General features: G+C 55.7%; 1 protein-coding gene across 1 annotated transcript; it reads right to left on the bottom strand.

The window, feature by feature from the left end:
- Positions 1 to 517: 517 nt before the first annotated feature.
- Positions 518 to 23,033, bottom strand: COL6A1 (collagen type VI alpha 1 chain). Its single transcript, XM_040561453.1, has 34 exons — positions 22,782 to 23,033; positions 21,947 to 22,076; positions 20,834 to 21,034; positions 20,398 to 20,557; positions 20,078 to 20,200; positions 19,966 to 19,986; positions 19,790 to 19,810; positions 19,653 to 19,697; positions 19,339 to 19,392; positions 18,290 to 18,334; positions 18,166 to 18,192; positions 17,795 to 17,821; positions 17,647 to 17,691; positions 17,392 to 17,445; positions 16,730 to 16,792; positions 16,122 to 16,184; positions 15,917 to 16,006; positions 15,734 to 15,796; positions 14,466 to 14,528; positions 11,261 to 11,323; positions 10,669 to 10,731; positions 9,822 to 9,872; positions 9,702 to 9,737; positions 9,167 to 9,229; positions 8,602 to 8,667; positions 7,911 to 7,946; positions 7,247 to 7,283; positions 6,756 to 6,764; positions 5,762 to 5,895; positions 4,749 to 4,858; positions 4,283 to 4,466; positions 3,896 to 4,070; positions 3,345 to 3,374; positions 518 to 2,570 (listed from the first exon to the last, which is right to left on the bottom strand). Exons 1-34 carry the CDS (start codon positions 22,885 to 22,887, stop codon positions 1,960 to 1,962), a joined length of 3,069 nt encoding a protein of 1,022 aa, XP_040417387.1. The 5' UTR covers positions 22,888 to 23,033; the 3' UTR covers positions 518 to 1,959.
- Positions 23,034 to 25,819: the final 2,786 nt, after the last annotated feature.

The following is a 25,819-nucleotide window of genomic DNA, read 5'->3' as shown; positions in this document are numbered from 1 at the left end:
ATGTTCAATACCTTCACCACAAGCCCTGTCTGTCGAGCAGAGTCCACACCTGCCCGGAAAATGAGGCACTAAGGATAGACCCTAAACATAAGGAGAAAGCAAACACGGACTACTTTTTCACCTGATGGTCTCCATCTCTGCACCAGCGAGGAATGGTCTGCTGGAAAACGGCACCAAGCTGTGCAGTTTAGGAACAGACTGTGAGATGTCACAGAACAAATTGCAACCGGAAGAAAAATAAGCACTTCCCTTCTTTTCAGAGCTCAGTACTTTTCTATACCATTTTCAAATGTACTAATTCATAGATTAAAATAATCCACAGGATTTCCCAAATCCATAGCGTTCAATAATATCCAGATTTGTGAAGTAAAAGCAATTTTCTCTTTTGTCTTGTATAATTTCATGTGAGAAGTTCTGCTGAAGTCCTCCCAGATCGCAGCAGCCCCTATTTCACTGAGTGGCTTTAAAACCATTCAGGAGCTTCTGAAATTCAAGACAGACAAGCTTCCAACAAGACTGTGGAAAACAATTTATTTGACAAATTTCTGAAGTGGACAATTTTAGTAAAACACAGGCATAAAATAAAAGTAACTTGTACAATGGATTTCTGGATACAAAATAAAGAGTTTGGGATGTCAATACCTGGCAATCACTGTTGCTTTCTCAGAAGCGCATGAATTCATAGCAAGAGCACCAACAGAAGCACTGAACAAAATCTCACCCAGCCAAACCACATCTTCAGTGCGGTCGTGGAAACAACTGTGTAAACACCAAGGGCCCACATCACCCATGTAGTGATAGCACCTTTGTCAGTATATCTGTAGGGTGTGATTCAAAGCCCCTGGCAGATAACGGCAGCCTTTCCCTTGACTTGGCTGGGCTGTGGAGTAGGCCCTAATTCAATATATAGTACAGCTAGTGGGTTTCCCTAGGGCCTAAGTGTCTAACTCCTAGATGGTCCTACAGAAACAGTATGCCCACAGGGAGCTCGCTGGGAATTAGACAGCTTGGCACTTTTGAAGAATAAAAATAAAAATCCCACTAACTGGGCTCAGAGAGATTTTCCAGCATGGAGTTTGGACCATAACGCAAGTCATCAGGTTACTTATGAGGTTCCTGGTTTCGCTGTAGGACCATGAAACTGGTTAGTGAAGGAGCGTGGTTCTGTAGCTTCTTCGTGGGTCCCCCCTCCCCAGTGGCTGCTGTGCACCTTTCTCTCAGCCGGTGCCCAGGCCCCTGCTCTGGATGGGACTGTCAGCACTGAGGTGGGCTCCACCACTCATCTCCAGCCCATCCCTGGGGGGTCTGTGTCCCATCCCGTGGCACAGGAGGTGCTTGGAGATGCTTCCAACACCACCTAGTGCGCGGGTGGCTCAGGTAATGAAGTCCAGCCCTTCCCACTCACAGGGGAGATGTGAATCATGCTTGCCAGCTGGGACAACGATCCCCTCTCAAAGCCTGCTGAAGTGCTGAAGCACGGCCTTGGGTTAGGACCATTGTGAGCTGGGCAAGCACTCAGCTGACATATGAATGAAAGAGGCAAATGAAGAAAAAACCCTGTATCTAAAAAGGGCATAATCAACCTTGCAAGACCAAGCAAGTCCTTAGTGGTGCAACATTCCTCATCCTGGTTCTTTTTTCGCAAAAAACAGTGGGATGAGGTTGCTTTTGGTGGGGCTTATCGCTAGGTGTACTGGTGTTTGCCGGCTGCAGGGAGCAAGGCATGGGCAGTCACAGGGCAGGGAGGCAGCTTGAGGCTAAGAGGAAGAAGTGCAGATGAAGAAGCAGGTGGAGAAGGAAGGGGACTGTGCACAGACAGGCTGTGGTATGACAGCTATCTGTATAGACACGAGTTCCTCAGGTCGGTCAAGAATACTGTTAATTTTTTTGCTTTTGTTGTTTTTCATGTTTAGGTGAGAGAGAAGCAGGCACGGCCCTGGTAGAAACCCACGCGGCTGCTCAGTTAACAGCTATCTTCCTGGAGACAGTTTGGTAGAAGACGCCACGCAGCAGGGAGGTGTAGTCGGGCACGCGGAACAGGTGGCGCTCCCCATAGGCAACGTCATAGTCTGCGCTCTTCCCTGTGACCAGGACACGGATGTTGGGCTCGTTGACTTGGCTGCCCACAGCCAGCACGTAGATCTCGATACCAGCCTGCTGAACCTCCTGCACAGTCCTCTCGATGGCCCTCGCGGTGATCCCCTGAGAGTTGCCGTCAGAAAACACCAGCACCTTCTTCTTTGCCCCAGGACGGGAGGAGCGCTGGTACAGCCTCATGATGTACTCCAGAGCAGCGTTGACGTCTGTGGCATCGTTCATGAACTCCATGTTGTCGATGGCTTTGGCGATGACCGTGTAGTTACGCTGAAACGGGACTTCGACCTTCTGCTGGGTTTTCCCGCTGTACTGGACCACCGCAACACGCACAGAGTCTTCGGCTGGCTTGCTGGCCTCCAGGAACCGCTCCGCCAGCCGCTTCACGAAATTCTTGGTGGTCTCAAAGTTCTTGCTCCCCACGCTGGTGGAGCTGTCCACCAGCAGCATGATGTCCGCCAGGTTGGTGAAGGTGACTGCGTGGGGACAGACCCAGGGTTTGTTACGCTGCTCTTCTCCTCCCACCTCTTCCCGTGGGAAGCTGGTGTAGTCACCAGCTGTCTCACACGCTTCCTGCTTTGCTAGACTTAGGAAATCCCCAGCCTGTGGGGATTTGCTGCCTTGGTTTCCCCTGCCCCAATGCTGTCCTACACTTGTCCTTTTACCCCTTCATTCTTTCTTTTATTTGGTTTATGGCAGGCTGCATTCCCAGGTACTTATCTGGCTTAGATAATCTAGTGACTCTTGTTATTTAATTCAGCGGATGTTTTCCTTGACTTACACTGTCCCTTCTTGGAGAACCATGTCATCTACTGAGGCTGGCCCGTTTCCATGATGAGTCTAATGATTGTATATGCTTCTGACTTTGAGATGTATCTGTCTACATTCCTCCCTTTTCAACCACCTTTCCCAAATATCCTGCCACAGTGCTGATTTTCCTGTGTGCTCCTCCCGCCATATCACAATAGATCTCATTACTTCCCTCATCTAAAGCTTGCAAAGTCTAAATCTGGCACGGGCTCCTGTCCAGGCCTGAGGCACCACAGAAACCATTGTCCAGGCTTTTCGCACCCCAGTGCCCCAGGTGTTTGGGCTGGGGTGTCCACAAGGGACCCTCTGCGTGTCTGGCAATGTTTGCTCCTGCAGCAGAGCCCAGACTCTGCGTTCCTACGCACACCAGCTGCCAATTCCCACACCACAGCACCCACGAGCCCTTTGTGTGCTTTATGGCATGAAGAGCAGGTACTCACTTGGGCAGGTGTAGTCTGGACATTTCTTCTCTGTTAAGAAAATTAAAAAGAGTAATGTTAGCAGCTCACCTAGGAAAATTGCTTCTTCTGTAGCTCAGCTTCCCACAGAGCAAGAGTAGGGAAAAATGCTCACCTCAGTTGCGGCCACATTGTGCAAGGAGTTGTGCAAAGCTTATGTGTGCACCAGAGAGTGCAGAGGTGTGTGCTTGAAAAATGCTGTGGACAGAGATGTCCTGCAGCGGGTGAGGACTTGGATATGGCTGCGAAGTGTTCTGAGACATGAGACATCCTTGCTGCTCATTAACTAAACCTTGAATATCATTCTCTTCCCTCAATGCCTGAGCACAACTTGAGAGCATGACCAGGGGAAAGCAGGGAGGTCAGCTTTCATCCCTCACTTTTTGGCTTCCGCAACCCTCACTATGGTCCTTATGGTCTCCAGCCAGAGGCCTACTGCTTCTGCAGCTTTCTAGGAGCTGAGGAGCAAGACAACAGCCTGGGGCCATGGCATCCCGCACACCCAGCTGCCCCCGCACGGGGTTTTCACCCACCTCGACAGACATATGAGGTGATGTTCTGCAAGAAAGAGTCATCCAGGAGCTCGGCATAGTTGTCCCTCTGAATGGACAGTCCTTGTCTTCTAGGCATGCCTAAACAAGCGATGTCGTTCAGTTGATCTGGGTTCGGGTTGTTCCGGAAAATGTCGCCTATCCCAAGGGAAACCACCTGCGGGAAAGTTAGAGTCTATCACTGGCGCCTAATGCATCCATAATCCTGAATGCCCATCACTGCATGAGACAGCTTGTAGTGACACGTGTCCTCCCTGCCCTGTCTTGGGTAGCAAAGGCGTGGAGACCCCCAGGGAGCCTCCACTACTCTGATGCACGGCCACTGTGTGGGTGTTCCCCGCCAGCCCCACCGTGCCACCGTGCCCTTACCGGGGTGACCTCGCACAGAGAGGTCAGTGGGGTACGGTCCCGCAGCGTGTCCGAGCGTCCGTCCGTGATGACGATGGCCACGTTGTTGTTGGAGGTGAACCTCCGCAGCAGGTTCTCCTTGCTGAACTGCAGGGCTTCTCCTGTGTGGGTGCCCCCAGCTATCCATTTAAGGTTCTTAACTGCCCTGCAAGCACAGACACCAGTGAGCCTGCCGTCGCGCCCCATGGATATCACAGGGACAGCTGGGAACACGCATATCGCTGACACGCCGACATGCTTGCAAGGTAGGGCAAAATCCTGCCTGCATGGGGCTTTGGGCAGGTAACTGGCAAGCTCCTTGGCCTCAGCACAACCTACAAAGCCACCATCCACTACAACATTCAGCATCCTTGCATTTGCAGGTGGTGCTGGCCTGGAGATGGAGGATGGGACATGAGCACAGTGTGCCAAGACCCTACAGACTCACTGTTTGAGTGCCCCGATGTTGTCTATGTTGGCATCCCCCATGGCCACCAGCTCCTGTGTGTTGTTGTGGCTGTACTGCACAACGCCCACTCGGGACTCCCCGGGCTCAAACTGTTGGAGAGAAACAGAAGCCACTTAGGGCCAGGTACCTCCAGGGGCCCTGGAGGGCTCAGAAACCTGCTGATAGTTTCATGCTCAATGTCCTCACGGTAGGCACTGCTGCTGCTCCTTGGGGGCACTACTTATTCCAGACAGGAGCCCCTACAGAAGCAGATGCAGGTGGGGCCCAGTGAAACAAGACCCAAAACCAGGTTTCCCATCTCAGTGGTCTCAACACAAGCCATTGGCTATGCTGGCTGGCTAGGAATAGAACTTTTTTTTTTTTTTTTTAAACAAAAACAAAAAACAACAAACAAACAAAAACAAGCAAACATGCTTTTCTTCTTCAATAGTAGTTTTTTCTGCCCAGTGCTAATGTTTCAGGCTTTTTACTGGTTCTTTACCAGCCAGAGACCCATGTGCATCCAAAGACATGTCCGAGAGCAGGTCATCATGTATTTACAGCCCGTGTGCTATGGATCACTCTTTTGGGCTGCAAAGATACCTTTTACTAATGTACTTAACTGGCAACCTTAATTGAAACCTGGGGGCAGGCAGGGCTGCCTGGGGCTACAACACCTCGTGTGTGATCTACTCCAGGCACCTGAAATGCTCATCAAAACAAGGAAGAGACCAAGAAACTGATTGGGCAAACAGTGAGCTGTCTGTTCCAGGGCACAGAGGAATAATTCATAGTTACCACAGAGTCTTGCTGCCCAGAGAGGGTAAAACACATGTATTTTGGGACAATAAATTCTGCGAACTCTTCCTACAAATCTGGGAGGAATCGAGACCCACCCTGGTTATGTGCTTGAAGCTGAGCCTTGTGGAGGCTCTTGTGGAGTGGAGGCATCTCCCTGTTTTTCCAAGTACAGTGAAAAATAAATGTATCCTAGCACTCGGAGGAAATCTCACCTTCACGCGCTCATCCTTGCTTAGGCGGTCAATGACTTTGATGATGAAATCCTTGGCAATCTGGAAATTCTGCAGGCCAATGCTCTCTGAGCTATCCAACACAAAGAGGAGGTCGACGGGACCGCACGTGCACTCTGCAGCAAAGCACAGGCATGGAAAGGCTTGTGGTTCCTCTCTGAGCTGCTCTCAGAGCAGCATGCTTTGCAAGGGGGCATGCCCAAGCAAGAAGCTGATGTCTGCTGTTAGTCCTGAGTGGACCCACCAAAGCCCAGTGCAAAATTAAGTGGCAAAATAGCTGCATAGGAGCTTTGAGAGTCAGTTCCCTAGTTTTTCCATCTACTTTTTCTCAGCACCGGTTGTAAGACACGTAACATTGCCAAGCTGTGAGTACCCATAAAAGGCCCAGTAACTATTTCCAAAACCCGTTTCCTCAGAAGCCTCCTCACTCCTTCCACTTGCCCAGCCCAGGCGGACAGAGGTGACAGTGGTGGGCTGGAGGAGGCTGACTCAGCTTGCTCTCCCCTCTTGCCTGTGGCTGAAGGACATCACGCACCCTGGAACCTTGCTTCAAGCTTTTGGCTTGCAAACCCTACCCATCCAGACAGTATCAAGGAAAAAAAAAAAAAAAAAAAAAGGCACATTTCTCTGCAGACCAGCGTGGGATTTGGGAGAAAGCAGCAGAGCTGGATCCACACCATGCCCTGAACTGACTTCCCTCCCCACTGCAGAAAGGGTGGAGAACATCTGCGTACAGCCTTGCTGGCACAGGGCACCTCCACAACCGTTTTCCATGGCTGTAGGACCAGCCACAGCAGCCTTTGGAGGGGGGCTTACTGCCTTCCCCTGCCTCCCTCCTGCTCAGTCCTCCTGGGCTCCCATCATCCCTCCACAGCACAAGGCAAGGAAAGGGGAAAAAGCAAGGGAAAGGGAGAGGAGGAAGCAAGGAGAAGCGCTAGCAAACATTTGCGGAACAACTTTGCCAAGTAACACTCACCACAGCAAGCTAGAGGAGAAGGGAGAGAAAGAGAGACCATTAAAATGTTGCAGATGAAGATTTTTCATACACTAATGCAGAATGCAGGTCTGTGTTTCTGCAACACAGATTATCCAGGCTCCTGCTCGTTCACAGAGGTTTCCCTCCTGTTTGGCATGCCCAGATCTGTCTCCTGTTCCAGGTCATGATGCCTGACCCAAAACACTGCACAAGGCAGAGCTGTTTCTGCCCATACAACTGTATTCTTACTTAAATAAACAAATCCTGGAGGGACTGAGTAAATTGTTAGAGTGTAGTGCTCACATTCAGTCCCCTAAGCACCCTGTGCTCTTCCAGCACTTCATTACTGGCCGAGAGCTGGGACCTCCCTGCGGCAAGTCCCTGCTACAGCTCCCCCATGGCAGGACACGGGGGCCTTGGGGTGCTTGGGTGCCACCCCTCACCCAGCGAGGAGCCAAGCATGGCAGGGGGAGCGGCACAGGGATACTCACAGCACATCTTCATGATGATGTCCAAGATTTCGCATTCCTGAAAACAGAGATGAAGAAACTCTTTGTGTATCGGCAGAGGCAGCTACCTGGCCCCCAAGTGCTGCTGCCCACTGCCCCTGCTGTTGCTGTGTGCCTTCAAAGCAGATCCTGATCTGGGAACTAGTGATGTGCAAGTGGGGCTGCTCCCCTTGGAGCAGATAAGGGCTAGGCTTTGCCAGCAGTGAAGTGCACCCATTACACTGCCCTTGCAGAAGAAGTTGCATGGAAAGTCCCAGCTCACCACACAGCTTGCTGGACCTTTCCTCCATCCGTGGTGGTTGCTCTTGTTATGAGCTTACCACAAGGTGGGGAGACCTGAGTCCTGGTGACACCACGGTCAGAGCATGTCCTTGCTCGGTGGGCAAATGTCATGGCACTCATCAAAGCAAAGAGGAATGGCCAAACTGGGAATAATACCAGTCTTCCCACTTCTGTGAGAGCTGAAGTTTTCACACTGCAGAGGGGACTCACTGGTGATGGAAAGGAGGAAATCTGGCCAGTGAGCCTCACTAGGACAGTGCCAGGGGCAGCCACCACCTCGCCTGGGAGCACAAGGCTCCCCAGCAGCGGTCTCCAGAAGCACAGACCCAGCAAGCAAGCAGCGCTCTGATCCTGTCCCACTTACATCTGGTCCTGGAGGTCCCACAGGTCCGGGCGGTCCCTGTCAAACAGAAGCGCTGAGTTAGAGCATTTACAAGAGCAGGCAGTCCTATCTTCAGCGAGAGCTCACAATATCTTGCCAAGCAATGCAGGGGCTGGAAAAGTTGCTTGGCTTTCCAGATCCTGGACTTTGAGCAGGTACATCTGCCTGCTCACAGAGAAGGCGACCTGCCTCCAAGTGTGCTGCAGGCAGTTAGCACACACACTGTGTGTCTGCTGAGCTCTGCATTGCCCCCACAGCACCCAGCTGATGGGTGCCTTTTGCTTTGGAGCTGCCTCTCCTGTAGCCTTCAGGCCAACACAAGCAAGCAGCAACTTAACACAGCCTGAAATGCTCTCACGTTCAGGGTGGCCACTCTGAAACTTTAGAGTCTGGTGCCTCGCCCTCACTGATCTTGGCTGCCTGAGAATGCTTTGTTCACGATAAGCACAAACAGCTTTGCTTTTTGCTCCAGTTTGGGATAAGCATGAAAGCCTGCAGAAGGGACTCTGCTCCATTCAGTGGAGCAATCACCTTCTACTGATTTCAGAGACCCACGCACAGGTTTTCCAGATGCTTTGCCCTGTTGTGAGCAGGGCCAGGCACAGCAAGTCTCCTACAGTCACATATATATGCTGTGCTGGTCAGTGCAAGCCCTTCCAGGATCCTTACTTACCGGGGGGCCTTCAGGACCCCTGTGGCCTTTTGCTCCTTTGCTGCCCCTGGGGCCAGGGGTTGGGTTCTGGATTTAAAACAGAAAAAAAATCACAAATCCACATATCAGAGTAAGGTCCAGCACCTTCCCCTTCCAGATGCCTGCTGAACCCTACTTAGTAATATTACCATGAAAAGGTTAACTGAGAATGCTATGCCCAACCAAGCAAGCAAGTTAGGACTTGAGAGGGCTGGGACAGGCACTAGGAAAATCTCTCTCCATGGGACAACGGTGCAGCAGAAAGCAAACATCAGTGCTATCTGGAAGCATACAACACCAAGTGCAGCTGACAGCCGCCTCAGCCTAACAGACCTGGAGGTTTGGTAGCAATAGGCTGTAGGATGCAAAGTGAACATCTAGAGAGAGCTCCACTTGCCATCAGATACTGCGGAGCAGCAAAGGGTGCTTGCAGTCTTACAAAACCTGATGGGCTCTTGCCTACAGGCAAGGTAGCTCTAGACCCAGCCCCAAACTCCTACACCGTGCTCACATAGAAAAATCATACAGCTTTATAGAGATTACTCACATCGTTGCCAGGGTCTCCAGCTTCCCCTTCATCACCTTTAGGACCGACATAGCCTTTTGTTCCCTGAAAAATAACAGAGAAGAAGCTCCTGTATGGAAAGCAGTTAGTGAGATTGGTGCAGGGACCTTGTGAGAGTTGGCTTGGGGAGGAGGCAGAGAGCTATCTGTAGGCTCCCTAGCATCAAATTTCAGTGTTATTAAATAAGAGACCTCCTTAGGTGGCTTTCACTGTCATAGCTACTGTCATAGCTTCTTCCACCCCCAGATGCTGGCTTTGGGGCTACGTCCGAGAGCACTCTACCCCGGCTGCTGTCCTTGGGTGTTATGACCAGTGCACCAAGGCAGGACACTTCCACAGGAAGCATCCACTGCAGGGATAGATGGGCATAAGATAAACAGGGTTCTGGGTGAGCAGGCTGTTTCAAGGGGCCCATTTCACCATGCAGCAGGCGAAGAGGCTCTACAAGCCAAACTACCACCAGAAGACACTGGCCAGGGTGATCTCTGTTAGGTGCAGGAGGAAGCAACACACTTACATTAATGCCAGGGTCCCCTCTGTCTCCTTGCTGCCCCTGGGAATGAAGAAAAGGAAGTATGTTAGGTCAGGCAAACAGAAATAATGGTATTGTGGTTTCAAAGCAGCACATAAAACTCACAGGGGCGCCTGGGAATCCAATCGTGCCGTTACCGGGAGGGCCATCCTCCCCCTGCGAAGGAAGAGAGAAATAGGTGAGACAATGTAAAATGGTAAAACCACCACACAAGCAGACCCCTTGGATAGCACAGCAGAAGGATCCTGCCCTCTTTGGGCAGCCAGTCACCACTGCGAAGTGTTTGTGCAAAAAATATGTGATGGGTGGGTTGGATTCTGGTGCAGGCAGGTAGACAGGACATCCTGCCTGTGTGACCTGCAAGCCACTGAGGGGAAGCAGTGTCCCTCTTTGCTCTTCTTGCAGACTTGTATCTAGAAATACCAAATTGTTTCATGTTAAATCCAGCCCAATACTGTTCTTCCTACCTCTTTTTCCCTGGGGCAGAAACCAGTTTTGCTGCGGTTCCACTACCTATCTACACACCCAGAGAGCACTTCAGCAGGGGTAGGAGGAACTGGGACACGAACTGCCAGTACATCTCTTGAAGACTAAATCTAGTTCTTTAATTTAAAGGAAAAAGGAGAAGAGCGAGCTGGGGCAGGGAGAAAGGGAAGCCCCAGAAGCTCTGGGTGTGACACTGTGCCTCTCAGAGATCAGGGATATGATCACAGGCTGGGAACACTGGGCAGTACGAGGGCCGCTGCTGGAAAGTACATCCCAAGTCACAGCTCTTTGAGCTTGTAGATGTGCATCACATGTGTTCAAAGGAAGTTGCTTGCAACTTTTCCCAACACATCTTAGCTGTGTATGAGTGCTATTTCTTTCCTCTCTGACCGGGACCATGCTGTGTGCAACCAGCCAGTTGTAGACCTTTTCCATGTTGCATGCAGTCACCACAAACACCACTCACCCTTTCTCCCATCAGGCCAGGATCTCCAGGCAACCCAGGTGCTCCAGGCAATCCCTTTGGGCCCTGGAAGGAGCAAAAGTAGCAGTCAAGCGCTGTTCAGCATCCCTTGGGCTGGGAAGATGATGCTTTCTGAGGCAACCTGCTACCACTGTCTTCCTGTGGTGCTATGGTCCCTTGCTTCCCACCTGAGACCAGCTCTGGGAACACAACTGGGAGGTGGGAAGGAGACCTCGTCATTCAAGCACAGCAGGCATGAGCTGCCCAAGTTCATCACAGGAGATGTTTTGCACCCCTAGCTTCTGCCAGAGGAAGGGCAAACTGTAAGGTGAAGCCACGTCACTTGTATTGCAGCCATACCATCCCCCTGGAATGTCCTCTGGGAGGTGAGGAAAAAAGTGGTCACAGCCTTATAGACCCACCAAAAAATGCCTTGAGGTGTCTGACAGGAAGCTAGCATCTAGTTGTTTTTTTTTTTACCAACAAAGGGTTCCTAAGACCTGTGGGAGCTGGGGACAGCCCTAACAGGCAGCATCTCCTGCTCTTCCCTTAATTCCCTCCTCCCGAGAAGATGCCATAATGAAGCAACACTGACCTCATTGCCGCGGGGGCCGTCGTCTCCCCTGTAGCCCTTGGGTCCTGGTGGTCCAGGTTCACCCTAGGAGAACACAAAGAGCTCTCACCACAGGGCTTTGCCCTTGGCATTGCCCATGCTGGGAAGGGCTGGTCTTCTCATTTCGAAGTGTGGTGGGTGAGAGTTGCCACCCCCTGCCTCGCACTCGTCGGGGGTCACCTCCGCGGAGGAGAAAGGCTCTGTTGGTGGGGGTCAGCATGGTGCGGAGGTACTGCAGGAGGGAGGCCTGGTGGGGAGGAGGCTGGGGGAGGCAGGCTGGTACTTTCCAGCAGTGTGCTGCACGGTGGCATCGCATTGGTGTCCCTTGGGCAGAGAACGGCCCTTGGTGGGTCACATCACCCTGAAGGTGTCACAGAAATTCCTCTGTGGGGGCCCTGCCTATGCCTTGGACTCGCTTGGCGGCAGCCAGGCTGACGGAGGCCCTTTCATGGCTGTGGGGAGCTTCTGTCCTCAGGAGGCTGCAGAGCTGTGGCAGCATCTGCTGGAACAGAGCAAAGCTGTCACTCCGCCACACCCATACAGGCGCTGGCCCCTCTGTCCACCAGCTGCAGGGCTGGCCAGAGACATCCAGAGACAAGAGGCATGAGGAAAGAAGGTAGGGAGAGAAATTTTTTTTTTTTTTGCCTTTAAGATCTCCAGAAGATGTCCAGGGGAGGCCCCTCACTTTCTGCTCAGTGCCATCAGCACTTTGCATGGTTTACTTGCCAGGAGATTGGCAAGGGTGGCAGGTCACGGCTGGGTAACAATGCAGCTCCGAGTGCCCGAGCAAGGCAGCCCCATGTGGAGCTGGTGTGTGGCCAGTCCACAGCTGGTGGAGGCAGAAGAGATGTTCTGTATTGCTGAGGTTTTTGGGGAGCAGGATGTTGTCTTTGCGTGTTGCTCAGTGCAGCCCAGCTTTGCAGCCGCTGTCTCTCACCACCCAGAAGCTGAAGAAGCACAAGTCCTGTCCAGCCGCCCCTCCTGCTCCTCTTCACACACCGTTCTTCCAAGGAACAGCACACAGAGGACTTCAAAATTACGTAGTGCAGTGCAGAGCACAAGGCAGCCTAAAGGCATGTGACCCTTTTATCTGCACAAAAGCCCCAAAAAGGGAAAGCTGGGAGGGAGGGGTGTGAGCTTATGACCATTCACATCAGCCAAAGCTGGATCCCGGACAAACTTGGCTCACATTGGCTGTAGGTGGCCTGTGTAGCAAACAAGTCCAAACCCCTTGCAGCCCTGTAGGGGTTTGTGAAGACATAGGATTTGGGGTTGGGAAGTCTTTAACAGCTCCCTGATCGCTTTCCTTGTGGGTGCAACAAGAACTGCAGGAGGAATGGGCACCACAACCAGTAGGAGGTGGACCACCAAACCTGGCCAGAAGGTCAGGGACGAGAGCACAGACCTTTAGCATCTCTCAGACAGAAGGGGGGTGAAACAGGGCCGCAGGTTAGTGGGAACCCTTTCTCCTTGCCAAGCGAAATGCTCTCCTTAGAGAGAGCCAGAGCTTGCAGATAACATGGCTTGAAAAGCACTCGTGTTTGCCAAAGTCCTTCCCTTGCCCAAGCTCAATTACACATTCATTTTTAATTTGGCCAAGCAAAAACATTTTTTCCTTGGTTTATGGAAAAAAACATCTTTGCTTTGCAACTGCTTTTGAAATCTTGAAATCTCCCTGGAGTGAGAGGGGTGCTGGGGCGGCCGCAGTTCTGGGGAAGGCACCCGATCTGCTGCTGTGGCTCTGAGAGGTGTGCGGCCGGAGTTCGGTGCTCTGGGGAGAGGAGGCCGGGTGACAGCCTCCTTCCTCTCTTCCCTGCCAGTGACGGTGGGCTGGAGGCAGGATCTTGCCCAGCCTGGTGCCCCAGCATGCTCACATCGCTTTGACCCCCGGGCTTGTATCACATCTCCGCCTGAACTCTGTTTTCTTCTGCCTCAAACCAGGAATGAGCCTCCCTGCTCAAGGCGAGCAGCTCTGGCCCTTCCTCCTCCGCTGGTGCCAACCTGCAGCACCAGCCCATTGCACGCACACACCCAGCAGCTGCCTTCCAGCCAGCAGCACCTCCCACCTCAGCATCCAGCGAGCTGGGTGCTGCCAGACACTCCTTGGTTGTGGAAGAACTTAGCTCAGCTAAGGACAGAAGGATCTGGGCGAGTTCAGTGCTCTTCATGAGCACAAGGCAGGCTTGAGGGCAGCTCTGCCATGGGGTGGCCCATGCTGGGGACAGCATGAACCCAACAGCAGCCCCTTGGCAGCAGTCCCATGCTACAGATCTCCTTCAGGGCTCTTCAACAGTTGGTCAACCACCTTTGTCCACACGCTGGTCTTCGTGCTTCGCTTGGGGCTCCAACAGAGTGGGAACATTTATCTCAATACTTCCCTATCTCTTGAGCTCCATTGAAACTGTAATGATGTAGGAGGGGAGTTGTCCCACGAAGCCCAATCCAAGGGTTTTATCAAAGCATGCTTGCTCAGGTGGGAAGACCATGCTGGTTATTGCAAACAGTGCTATCTCCAAGGAGAGTTAGCCAAAGGAGTTGACTGGGAGCTGAGTACGACTCTGGGAGGAAGGAGCCTTTAACTGTGCAACGGGCAGAAGCCGTTCTTAGGCTGGAGGTAGCCAGCTCTGCTCTGCAGAAAGCCAGTGGGTTCTTGGGGTGCACAAGGACAAGTGGACCCCAGAGCAGGAGAGTTGGACCTCACAGTGAGCAGACTTGAGGAGCAACTGGCTTTGGAACAGACCGTCTGCAGATGTGAAGGGTGCCAGTGACACTGCGAAGGCCCCGCTAGGCTGTCCTTGCTCACATGCGATGCCTTATCAACTCGCATGACCAAGGCAAACAGCGTCTGGCCCCAGGCCTGAATATTTGGTGCGCTGCTGCAGCTCACACTTGCCAGTTTCCAAATCTGTCTGTCAGATGTGTTGACATCTGTTTCCACAGAACTGGGAAATGACATAGAGGTTTCTCTGTCCTCAGCCTTGCAGCCAAGTCTCCATTTTCTAGCTCTGTTCATGTCCTGGGTTCTCTTAAGAGATTCTGGCCCCTCTGCACTGGCTTTGCTGCCTGGCCTGGAAGGTGCTGAGACCTTGCCCCAAGATGCTGTGGCACCAGTTAAGCCCAGTCTGCAGCCTCCTTGCTCCCCCATGCACTCCCACGGGGGAACCAGAAGGCTAAACCAGAGCCTTACCTGGTCACCGGGTGGTCCGAGGGGTCCTTCCCGACCTTGGTCACCGGGTGGCCCAGACTCTCCCTGAAAACACACACAGAGGGCATGAGAAATGGAGAGGGGCATGCGTAGGATGTGACGGGTCCTGCACACAGTGGGCAGCAGTGGAAAACCTGACCGTGGGTGTTTTTGCAGCGTGCGCTGCAAGACAAGCATCTTTGTGCAAGGCACTGCTCTGCCTGCAGCTCTGCTGGGAAGGGAGGTGTTCAGAAACTTCCCGTGAAGGTCGCACCTGACTTAAAACATTGAGGAAAGTGGCTGGACGCTTGGCAACCCAAAGCTCTCGTTTGCAAGCTAGAAGCTCCCATATGCCTAAGCCAAACAGTAAATACGAAATAACTTCCAAAGGGCCCTGGATGCTGGTGAAGTTTCTGGCAAGGTTCCTGAACCTCGTGCTTGAACTAAGACTTGGAATGAAGCAGCTCACCGTCTGCTGAACCATTTAACTCCAGGACAGTGGCGTGCCTCCATCTCCCACGCACATCTGCCCCGCACGGTGATGCTGCTGTGGTTCCCCGAGCAGAAGCAGGGAAGGGGAGGCTTCCAGCTCCTGGTTTCTTTGGCTTCACGCAGCCCCACCCCACACAGCCCCAGCCCCTTTCTCCCCAGCAGTGCTGGGGCAGAGCTGGCCGCCTGCCCAGATGCTGCTCCTGGATGCCCCGGCCCTGCTGCCCCACGCAGTGGTGGCATGCTGGCACCTCTGACATTTGCCACGTGTTTTTTCATCTGTCCTGTCCCACTGAGGGCTCCTGCTCATCCTTCCCACACTCACGTTGGGTGACTCAGCCCTGGCAGGCACAACAAGTACTTTCCTAGTGACTCCCCCCCGGCTGGCACAGCACTCACCTCTGGCAGGGGTGTCCTGTCCTCACCCAGGTACCCTGCCTGCCACTGTACCCCCCTTGCTGAGTCCCCGGTGCCTGCACAGCCCCACCACACCCCGAGGAGGACATCTTGCTGCTTTGCTCTCCACCAGCTGCTCCATGCCTGCTCTTGGCTCTCTGGGCACGCTCTGGGTTTTGGCTGCTTGCTGCTCAGCCACGAGCATGAAGGGACAATTGCTGGGGATGTCATCAGGTCCCCATCAGGCTGGCAGGTGCATGCACCAAGCTTGTCCACTGGCCCACAGGCTGGCCAAGGCAGCCACTGGCCACCTATTTCAGCCCTGGCTGCCCAACGTGCCCCCGTCTGCACGCAGATGCCCACAGCTATCCCCTGGGAGCAGTTACCGGCTCTCCTCGTGGACCGCGGTCTCCTGGCGAGCCTGGGGGGCCTCTTTCTCCATTGCTGCCCTGCAAGGAGATGGTGGGAACACAGGTTCAGGACCCACTCCTGGTCCTGCAAACCCCACCTTCATCGCCCGCCCCAGACCTCCTCCTCCTCTGTGGGTCCCAGCCCCTGCCCGTGCTTACCCGCTCTCCAGGAGGACCATCCACGCCCGGGGAGCCCTCGTCCCCTGTCTCCCCTGTGGGTCCAGGCTCACCCCTGTTGCCAGGAGCACCCTGCACGAGCAAGCAAGACAAATCAGCAGGTTTTGGAGCAAAGCCCTGCGTGCCAGCGGAGCCTTGGGCAAGCTCAGCTCTGGGGCTGATTGTGGAGTGGGGACCTCGCACCAACCTTCTCTCCAGGGCTGCCGGGGATCCCCTGCCGGCCAGGCTTTCCATCTTCCCCGGGCTCCCCCTTCACAAGGACACAACAAGACAGGGTGGACCAGGACACATCAGTACCAGCGGGTGGGTTTCGGCCCCGTGCTGAGGAGGCTTGAGCCCCCCTTTCCTCCACAGCTCATGGAGGGCCCCAACCCCATCAGGTCCCTCCGTGCCCCCCCTCCAGGTGTGAGCCACCATTTCAGAGCAGCCCCCCAGCATTTTCAGGCTGCTTGTGGAAGGCTCGCAGGCACCTGCAGGAGCAGCCCAGAGTGTGCCATGCACAGCTCATGTCTTGCCAGCCTGGCCTCGCCGAGGGCGAGGGGCAGCATCCTCCAGCAGGGCCTCACCCCCAAGCAGCATGAGGAGGCCAGCGATGGGTCTGTCACCACCTCTCTTGGCTAAACCTGGGCATCTGCCTCTCCTGGACAACCCCTTGGGTTTTTCCCCGTCTCCAGAAAGGGAGAGGGACTTCTTCTTCTTGAAGGTGGGAGTCTGCCTAGCACCGCTCCTCCCGCGCCTGGCTGGGCACACCAAGGGCAGCCCCATGGCCCTCCTGGCTGGGTACCACGGGCTCACCTTTCCTCCCTTGGGTCCGTAAGCACCGGGATCACCCTTTGGTCCGGATGGGCCTTGAGTTCCCTGTTGAAAGCAAAGAGCAGCGTCACTGAAAACTAATCCAGCAGCACTACCTGCAGGAAATGGCATGGAGAGAGCATCCTGGCTGCTTGACCCCCAGCCCCTCGGTGGGGAGGGTGGGAGGGACGGGTGCTTGCCCATCCCATGGGGGTGGCACAGCACTCTGGCACTGCGGTGCTGCATGCATCAGACGGTGGCTGCTTTGGTGAAATGCTGCGGAACTGAGGGCGTTTCTGAGGAAATGGCAGAAAAGGTAGTTGCTGGACCACAGCGATACTGATGCCACTGTGGAAGTGCCATCCTGGGAGCAGAGAGAGCGTGGAAATGAGCAGGCAGATGTGAAAGAACACAACTGCAGAGCAATGGTGTCCAGCACCCTCCAAAACATCCGCGATTTTCTGCTTGTCTGGGCACAGCAGCCTAAAGTTGCTTGCTGCTTTGGCACCTAGCTCTTCACGCCCGGCAGCCTCCAGCGCGCGGTGCGCAGCTCCCTGGGCAGCACAGGGAACGAGGGCAGTGTCCATCAGAGCACGGGGATGGCTGCACATGCGGAGGTGCATTTCCAAGTATTTCCAAGCAAGGGGCACCCACGGGGTACATACGTCGAATCCGGGCGAGCCTTTGCAGCCAGGTAGCCCGGGGTATCCAGCTTCTCCCTGTGGGACAGACAAAGCAAGTGCTGCTGTGAGTGGTGCCTGCAGAATGCCCCTGAGCATCCCGGGCAGGGACACCCCTGCAGGGGATGAGCCCCAAATGGGGAACTGCCTTCATTCCTGGCCCCCACAGTGGTTTTGGGAGGTGTCTGGGCAAAACCCAGGGTCCTCAGGATGAGCAAAGGGCCCTGAGGGGAGGTTTACCTTCATGCCGTCGATGCCGTCGATCCCACGCTTGCCCTTCTCACCCTAAAATGCAGACAGGAAACCATGAAGAAGCAATTTGCAAAGACCCTTCCCCCCCCACACCCCAAGCATTAATGGGGGAAGAATAAGCGGTGCAAAATCTGACCTTGGCTCCTTTGGCTCCTCTTGATCCCTGCAAAAGGAAGGAGAGAGGTCAGGCCCCACGTGGAGCAGACCCGTCCCCTCACCATGCTGCCATCCCCATGCCAGCTCAGCACCAGATGTGGGTGTTCCTACACCCCTGCACACCACCGATGCCCCCGTTGTGCCCGACAGTGCACAAGGCATGGTGCTTGCCTGCTCCCCGCAGTCACATCAGCCTCAAACTGGTTGTCTTGGCTGTATGCTGGTGCTTCCAGGGAGGATGGATGCACAGACCTGGGCGCGTACCCAGCCCCGATGCCAGGCAGCCCCAGTGCGCAGCCAGACAAGGAGGGGGGCACCAAGCCCCCCCCCCCATGTCCTTGCTGCACTCACCTTTTCTCCTCGACTTCCTTTGTCACCCTAGTGATGAAAGAAGGGAGGAAAAACAGAGGATGAAGACACTGGCAGCACGTGGCCCATCCAGAAGCCATGCCTGCCACCCTGCAGCCCCACGTACCTTCATTCCTTGGTAGCCAACAGGTCCCATGTCCCCTGGCCTGCCCTGGAGGACAGAAGCACGGCGTTACGGAGGCAGAGGCTGGCATGAGCCATCAGCAAGGGGTCCGGTCCCCCCGGGCTCTCCATCCACTGCCAGATCCACCTTGTCCCACACATACTTGCCAACATTTAAAACAAGATTTTGTAACACCTCTTGGCAAGACCCCCCTTATGGGACGTGCTTCTCGGCCCCAGAGGCCATGCTGCCCCCTCCTCCAGCCCTCTCCCTTGAACTCCTCCTCCTTTGTCTGGTCTGGTGGCATGGGATGCCTACAGGGGTGAAGGGGACCTGCTGGCACCTCCAGCATCCCCAGCCCTTCCCGAGGTGAAAATGGGGTGCTTGGGGCCATGTCATTTGGGATGAAGGTGAAGGGCAGAAAATCCTTGGGAAAGGAAAAAACGTGTGCAAGCCATGAGGTTTCCAAACCAGGCATGCACATGCTGAGTAACTGCACACTCATGTGTGTGGGAGAAACACATCTCCCAAAATAAACGTACCTAGTAAAAAAGGGAGGAGGAGGAAAATAGTTTCCTTATGCTATTAGCTTCTTATTTACTGGAGGTTTCCCCATAACACTGCGGTGCTTGTGTTGTCAGAGGACACAGGAGGGAGCCCGGGGTACACCCCGTGAGTCAGAGAGGTATCCTGCAGGAGGGGCGGCTGCTTTGGGTGAGGAACAAGGAAGCCTTGTAGTACCAGAGGAGAAGAGGCTGCCCCGTGCTGTCCACGACACTGCCCACTGGGAGCCCTGGCCGATGCAAGGGGATGGCTCTGTGTCACCATCTCCCTGGGGACAGCTGGCTGGGACCCCACTGTGGCAAGGGGGTGGTGCCGGAGTATGGGCCAGTGACCTGTGGGGATGGTGTGGGGATGGGGAGTGCAAAGCTGGGGGCTGGCATTGGGTGCAGGTCCCCATTACCCTGCCAGTGAGGATGTGCCTGACGGCTCTGTCTGAAAGTCAATAAAAAGCCCCTGAGCAGAGCCACCAAGTCCGGTCCTTTACTTACGGGCTCTCCAGCCTCTCCTTTCGGACCGGGAAGACCTGGCTTGCCTCTTTCTCCCTGAAATACAGGACAGAAATAAAGTTAGCTGATCAAAGTGAGCTGATCCTCCCCAGGAATGAAACAGGACTGCAAGGAGAGCAGGGGGGCAGTAGCAGCAATTTCCCGTGGATGCAGGGAGCGGAGGACCGAGGCCACGTGGGACAGCGGTTTCCACCACCTTGCCCAGCGGGGCTGAGGGCAGGGCTGGTGCATGTCCCGCTGGTCCCCGAGCATCCCCACGGAGCCTGTCCCTCTGCAGCTGGGGGCTGATCCCTCACCTCATAGCCTGGATCGCCGGGAAGTCCGGGGGGCCCTCGGGGAGGCTGCAGGAGAGATTCACGGGTTAGACCAAGCCACTGAGGCACAGGGTGGGGGCACGGGGGGAAGGGATGGAGGCCTCAAAAGCCTGTCTCACCTGGCACTCGAAGGAGCAGCACTGCCCAAGGGAAGGAGAAAACAGAGTCAGTGGCAGTGGCAGCGCCATGCTTGGCACGGGGGGAGCCCCGAGGCTGGGCAGAGCAGTGCCACCAAGCCCCCATGTGCCTGGGGGTGGCTGCAGGGGATGGGCACAGGACTTTGGGGAACACTCACCGACTGCTCCATGTTGGCTTTCTGCAAGGCAAAAAGTGAAGAGAGGGGGGTTGTGAAGGAGGAGAGGGCCCAAGGTGGGGGCAGGCTGGGCGGGGGGACAGGGGGTGCTCACAATCATGTCGATGATGTTGTTGATGGTCTCCTCGACGTCGAGATCCCGGGTCGGCTTCAGGCTGGTGGCGGTGAAGTTGCGGCGGTAGGAATGGTCCGTGGCGATGATGTTGAGCCGCTGGTCCTAGGGGCGGGGGGCAGAGCAAGACCTGTGGGCACTCCTGTAGGATGTGCCCAGGGGACATGCTGGGGACAGGTGTCCACTGGCCACCCTGGGGACCTGCATCAGCCCTCCAGCCCTCTGTCTGTCCCCAGCCTGGGCAGCTCCAGGCCCCATCCCCAGGACAGCTGTGGGGAGCATCCCTGCTATGTGGTCCCTACCAGGTGGTTGGGAGAGATGGCGACAGAGAACACTTTGATCCCCAAATGTTTGGCTTCATTGGCAGCATCATCCAGGCCACCACAGGGCTCCTTGTACCCCTCCAAGGGGTGTCCATCCGTCACCACGATCAGGTATTTATTCTCCTTGAGATGGGAGCCACTGCAAAGGTTTAAACACTGGGTTCAGTGCTGCAAAGGTTTAACAGATTTGGCTGGAGCGCCCTGGCCAGTGCCCCAGCTTGAGGTCAGGCATGCCTCATCCCAGCGCAGCCAGGTCGATAGCAACCTGCCACCCCAGCACCTGATTTGTGCCCAGGTAACCTCCTCCCCGTGCTGGGGACAGCTCCACACGATGCACGGGGACGTCCCAGCCACCACCCACCATGGTGCCTCCGCTGGGACCACCCCACCCTTGGCCCCGGCCCCACCGCCGTACCCGATGAGCAGCCGCTCGATGCCCTGCTTTATGGCGCAGTCGGTGTGGGTGCCCTTCCCGATGTAGCTGATGGCTGACACGCTGTCCTTCAGCTCGGCCCTGCCGCTGGGCATGGCCGTGAGGTCCTTGATGAGCACCACGGAGTCACTGTAGTGCAGCGCCCCGGCGTTCCACACCAGGAAGCGGTCGCAGCGAAAGTACCTGCATGGGGACATGGGGACATGGGGACACCGGGACACATGTCTTCAGCCATCTTCTCCCTGCCCATGAGGACCTGTCCTCAAACCTCCTGAGCATCGCTGTCCCCTCCATCCCAGCCCACCACACCGCACCCCAAGCCCACCACGCCATGCAGGTGGTGGATTCCTGGTGGCACCGTGGGCAGGTTGGTGGCTCACAGGGAGATGCCCCTGCAGTGAGCGGGGAGCAGCGAGGTGGGCACAGAGATGCTGGGGGTCGTGGGAAGCCCCATCCATCAGTCTGTGTGCTCACAAGGGGGTTTCGGACAAAGCCAAGCTCCTTGTTTAGGAGCCAGGCTGCATCGATGGGGGCCTGGTGGGATGTCCACAAGCATGAGGCTCCTGTTCACGTGGTGCTGACGTGGGGTGGCCCATCCTGGCACCCTGCTGCTCTGGGGTTGGTGCACCTCCAGGTGCCCTCACCCTGGGGAAACCAGGGTTAGATTGAGAGTTGGTGGCTGCGAGGGTGTGGGCTGGGAGCAGCCTGGTGGGTGAGGAGTCAGAGAAAGGGCTGGGCAGAGGGGTGGAGATAGGGAACCCCACAGGGAGCCCCCAAAACTGTGTTCAGCGCCTAGGGGATGCAAAGAGGTTGCAAGGGGGCTTGCTCTGCGGGTGCCAGGTTTAGCACGGTGGGTGCCCTATGACCACACAAGCACCCACATTGTCCTGGCTCTGAGCATTGCTCTGGCCCTGCAAAATAACCTGATGGTGGGGCTGGGGCTGGAGCTGAGCCCGCTGCCCTGGGGTGTCCCCTTCCTCCCGCAGCCCTGCTCTCTTCCTGCTCCCTCTGCAGCATTTGCAGCATCCCCATCCCCCTCCGCTTGGCACAGCCCTGAGAGCCCACTCGGAAGCAGCGACGGGAGCTGCCGGGTACCTCTCTGTCAGCTTGTCGATGAACCGGTTGGTGAAGTCTTTCACTTGTGCCACGAGGTCCCCGAAGGGCTTCACCCTTAGGGCAACGCTCTCAGAGGTGTCCAGGACGAAGAACAGGTCCACAGGGCAGTCTGGGGGCAGGCAGAGCGGTGTGACTTGGCATTGCCCCCGCCCTGCGCCCCAGCTGCCCCCCGGCACACCCGCAGGACACGCTCTGGGAGGACAGCGTAGCTGTGCTAACCCCACGCGAGACACATGAGCATGCATGTATGGGTAAGATCATTCTTCCTCAGCATTTCTGCTTTGGCATTAATGGTGAGCTGGATTGCATCTGAGCACGTATCCGGAAAACGTCAGTTTGTGCATTCTTTCCCCCCATTTGCATTCAAACTTGCGATACCAGGATTAGTTATAAAATAACAAGCGGCTGCAACAAGTATTTATAAACAAACAAACAAGCAAACAAACAAGACCTCACAGCAACTACCACAACGAGAAATTAATGCTTTTCCAACACGTCCCGGCACAAATATCATTGCAGAGGAGAGCAAAGCTAAAAACGAGCCTCAGCAGCTGGTGCCCGGCCCCACGTCCTGCAAAAAGCTGAACCGCCTCCGGCTGCCCCGAGCCCTCCTCCCCGACAGCACCTGGCCAAGGAGAACCAGCCTAAAATGAAGGCTACAAGCGGGCACGCCTGGCGGATGCTCTCCTGGCACATGCTGCCCTGCGCTGTGAGTGTGACTCTTCCTGAAAACTGCCGGCCGTGGGGAAGCTGGTGGCCCCCACACATCTCCGCTGCCCCAGGGGGAGCACCCGGGACTTTGGCCCCCGCTTACCTTGAGCCCTGTGGAGCCGGGAGGAGATGTCTTGAGCCCAGGAGCCCCCCCGGAGGAGGCAGGCGTGCAGCAGCAGCAGCGCGAGGACGAAGTCGTGCAGCCTCATCTTGCTGGGTTCAGATTCCCATCGAGCTGGGGCGAGGGGGAGGCAAAGAAAGGGAAGGAGCCGCCAGCAGCCAGGAGAGGCCGGTCTCCAGAGGTGGTTTCAGCGCTTGGGTCCCGGCGAAGGAAGAGCAGGAGGGAGGGCAAGTGCGAGGAGGAGACTCCGGCAGTCGGAGGAGGGACCAGCGGCTGCCAGCAGTGACTCAGAAGCGAGCAGACATTTCTCCTTGCCCCTCTTTGGGCTTGCTGCACCTCAGAGCGCTCCACAGCTGCCGAACCCAGGGGTGCTCGGTGCCCACCAGCACCCCCCTGCTAATGAGGGAACCCACTGTGGGGCATGCCTGGGGAGGTGGGCACAGCAGGGGCACCAGGCTTGGTTTTGGAAAAACACTTTCTTCTGTGGCTGTCAGGGCTTTCAGGTCATCCCGGTCAGGACCCCAAGGGGCGAGATGAGACCCCCGTGCATGGACTGGGAATGACCCCCCCCCCCCCCCGGCATACTCTGCTGATGGGGGCTGAAGCCCTTAGGGGTGCCTGGTGGTGGGCATCCTCTGGGCACACTGCTCCCCTGGCTGACGGATTTGGGTGCCTGGTGCGGGGGCCTGGGGACCCGCAGCAGCAGTAGGACCCCTGGCCCTCACAGACCACCCTCTCTCCATGCCTGGCATGAGGTTGAGCCCCACGCTGCTCAGCCCAGCCCTGCCTCGGTGCTCTCACCACTGCTGCAGGAGCTGCTGCTGCCAAACCCTCATCACAGAGGCGTTAATTGCCACAGGGGAGAGAGACAGGTGAAACGCTGTGGGGCTTATCTTGCTATGGCTGTAACCTGCTCCCACAGGGCACTTGCACCCCTCCATGGTACGGCAGGGGACCAAGGGCTGTCATTAAATAGCAAATTAAGAGGTTATCCAGGCTAAGGGGGCTCCTTGCCTTGAAAGGTGGACAGAAACCCAGAGAGAAGGGCATAATTTGGGCCAGAGCACCCTGTGGAAGTGCTCGGGAACAGGAAGGCTCCACCAAAGGGTTGTCAGCACAAACCCAGCCTGCACCACTGATCTGTGCACAAAGGACTTTCAGAAGGCACTGTTTGCACTCCTGCTTACACGTCTGGGTTGTGCTTCTCCCCCCGTGCAGCCTTTCCAGAGGAGCTCCTGTGCGTGCTGGAGGTAACTCCCCAGGATCCCCTGCCAGTGTGTTCAGGACAGCCCTCTTCCTTCTGCTCCATCACGTGGAGATCCACCCTGGGACCCTGGCCTTCCCCTGAGCATCACCTCATCCGTCCTCCTCAAGCATCACCCAGCCCCTTCCCTCTCCCCCCCGCGGGCTGACTGCGCAAGGCTCCGTGCAGCTGCAGCCCATCACACCCTGGCCCCCGCTGGGGGACATGGGGGGGCCCTGCCCAACATCCCAAATGCATCCCCTCTGCTGCCTGACTCGGCCATGGGCTTGGATCTGCATCCGACTTCAGAAGCGTTTTAACCCCTTTCCTTTTCTAGGTCCGCAGTGCTAAAGCAGGGATAGTGGCCAGGGGGGTCCCCAGGGCATCAAGCGGCTGTTTCCTTGGAAAACTTCGGGCTAATTTTTCAGGAATCCAGCTGATGGCTGAGCAGCAGCTTGCAAGCTGACCCAAGGCGTGTTGCAATCATTGAGCCTAAGAGTATGCTGTCACGTCCCAAAACTACAGACACGTGCCAGCAAAAGACATCCAGTTTCTCTTTGCTCCCTACTCCAGATGAGGCCAGGGAGCTGTGCCCTCCAGCTCTCTCCACCCAGGAAAGGGACCCTTCTCACTCACCCCTGTGGTGCAGCCCCCCATCCAAAATGCCCCCTCAACATGGAGCTGCGCTCCTGTCCATAGAACAAGTCATACGACTGGGTTTCGGGCTGCCACAGCCCAGTGAGAGCACAGCGAGCAAGTCATAAACTTTTGGTCCAATTCCAGGCCAAAATAGGGTGCAAAAAATGAATGTAATTGGGACTTTTTTTTTTTCTTTTGAGAAAAGAATCAGGTTGCTCCATTTTTTTCTGTTATTACTTCTTTCATGCAACCTTTTCTTCCCGTTAATCAAGCCCACTAACAAATGGAAAATGCCCTTTGGAGGGCCTTTTCGGAAAGTGCCCAAAGGAGATATGAAAATGAGCTGACTTGAATTCCCCTGGGAAAAGCAAGCAGCAAACCTGCCAGCACTCTCATAGCCAAAGGGTTCATTTGGAAAGTGGGGAACAGCTGAGTACCAGCTCCATGTCCCTCAGCTGGGGTTGCTTTGCCCGTTTGCACAGTCCTGGGAGAGGCCAGAATTAACTGAAAATGCCCCCCCTGCGACCACACGAAGCACGCTGATACCCAGCTCCCAGCCGGCTGCGTCGCCTTCCCCAGCTCCTGGGGACATAAACACCCGAAGGATGTGCTAAGGGTTTGGGTGATGGTGTTTGCTGGGAGAGGTTTTCCTCTGCTCTGGTCACCACGGGGTGGTCGCAGGCTGCAGCTCCCCAGGGTGGCTGTAAGACCCCAGCCCCTGGAGGTGCACAACTGCAGGAGCCAGTGTGCCCAGGGGTCAGCTGTGCCCGTTTTGACTTCCCACCTCTACGCTCAGCTGCGGTCCAAGCTGAGCACGGTGCCAACCACAAACCCCGACGAAAAGCGTGTGGTCTGTGGTGTTTCCACACGTGGTGATTTAACTTCCCACAGAGGATCTCTGCAGGAGGAGAAGCCCTGGGAGCAGGGTGGCAACGGTGGCTCCAGCAGTGACAGAGCCCTTGGAGGGCAAAGCCACCCTGCCAACATCTCCCGGCAGGCACAGAGACATGCGGTGACACCGGGAAGGGTCTCGCACTCCTTCACCTGCCGTGCAGAAAGGGTCAGGGGAAGAGCCAGCCCTTGCCATGTGGCATCTCTTGAGCACCCCTTACAACTTCTCCTTGCTGTACGGGACAGG

Source organism: Cygnus olor, chromosome 6, assembly GCF_009769625.2.
Source record: "Cygnus olor isolate bCygOlo1 chromosome 6, bCygOlo1.pri.v2, whole genome shotgun sequence".
NCBI lineage: Eukaryota > Metazoa > Chordata > Aves > Anseriformes > Anatidae > Cygnus > Cygnus olor.
The sequence above is the reverse complement of the archived record's forward strand: the minus strand, read 5'-3'. Positions and strand labels throughout refer to the sequence as shown.

What these genes read in the sequence shown, in the direction of transcription:
- COL6A1 (XM_040561453.1), bottom strand. Translation starts at nt 22,887, where the DNA reads ATGAGGCTGCACGACTTCGTCCTCGCGCTGCTGCTGCTGCACGCCTGC. An exon ending in TCGGACCACCCGGTGACCAG is followed by an intron (nt 11,324 to 14,465) that starts GTAAGGCTCTGG and finishes GTGTTCTCCTAG; the next exon opens with GGTGAACCTGGACCACCAGG. An exon ending in TCCAGACTACACCTGCCCAA is followed by an intron (nt 2,571 to 3,344) that starts GTGAGTACCTGC and finishes GTCCCCACGCAG; the next exon opens with TCACCTTCACCAACCTGGCG.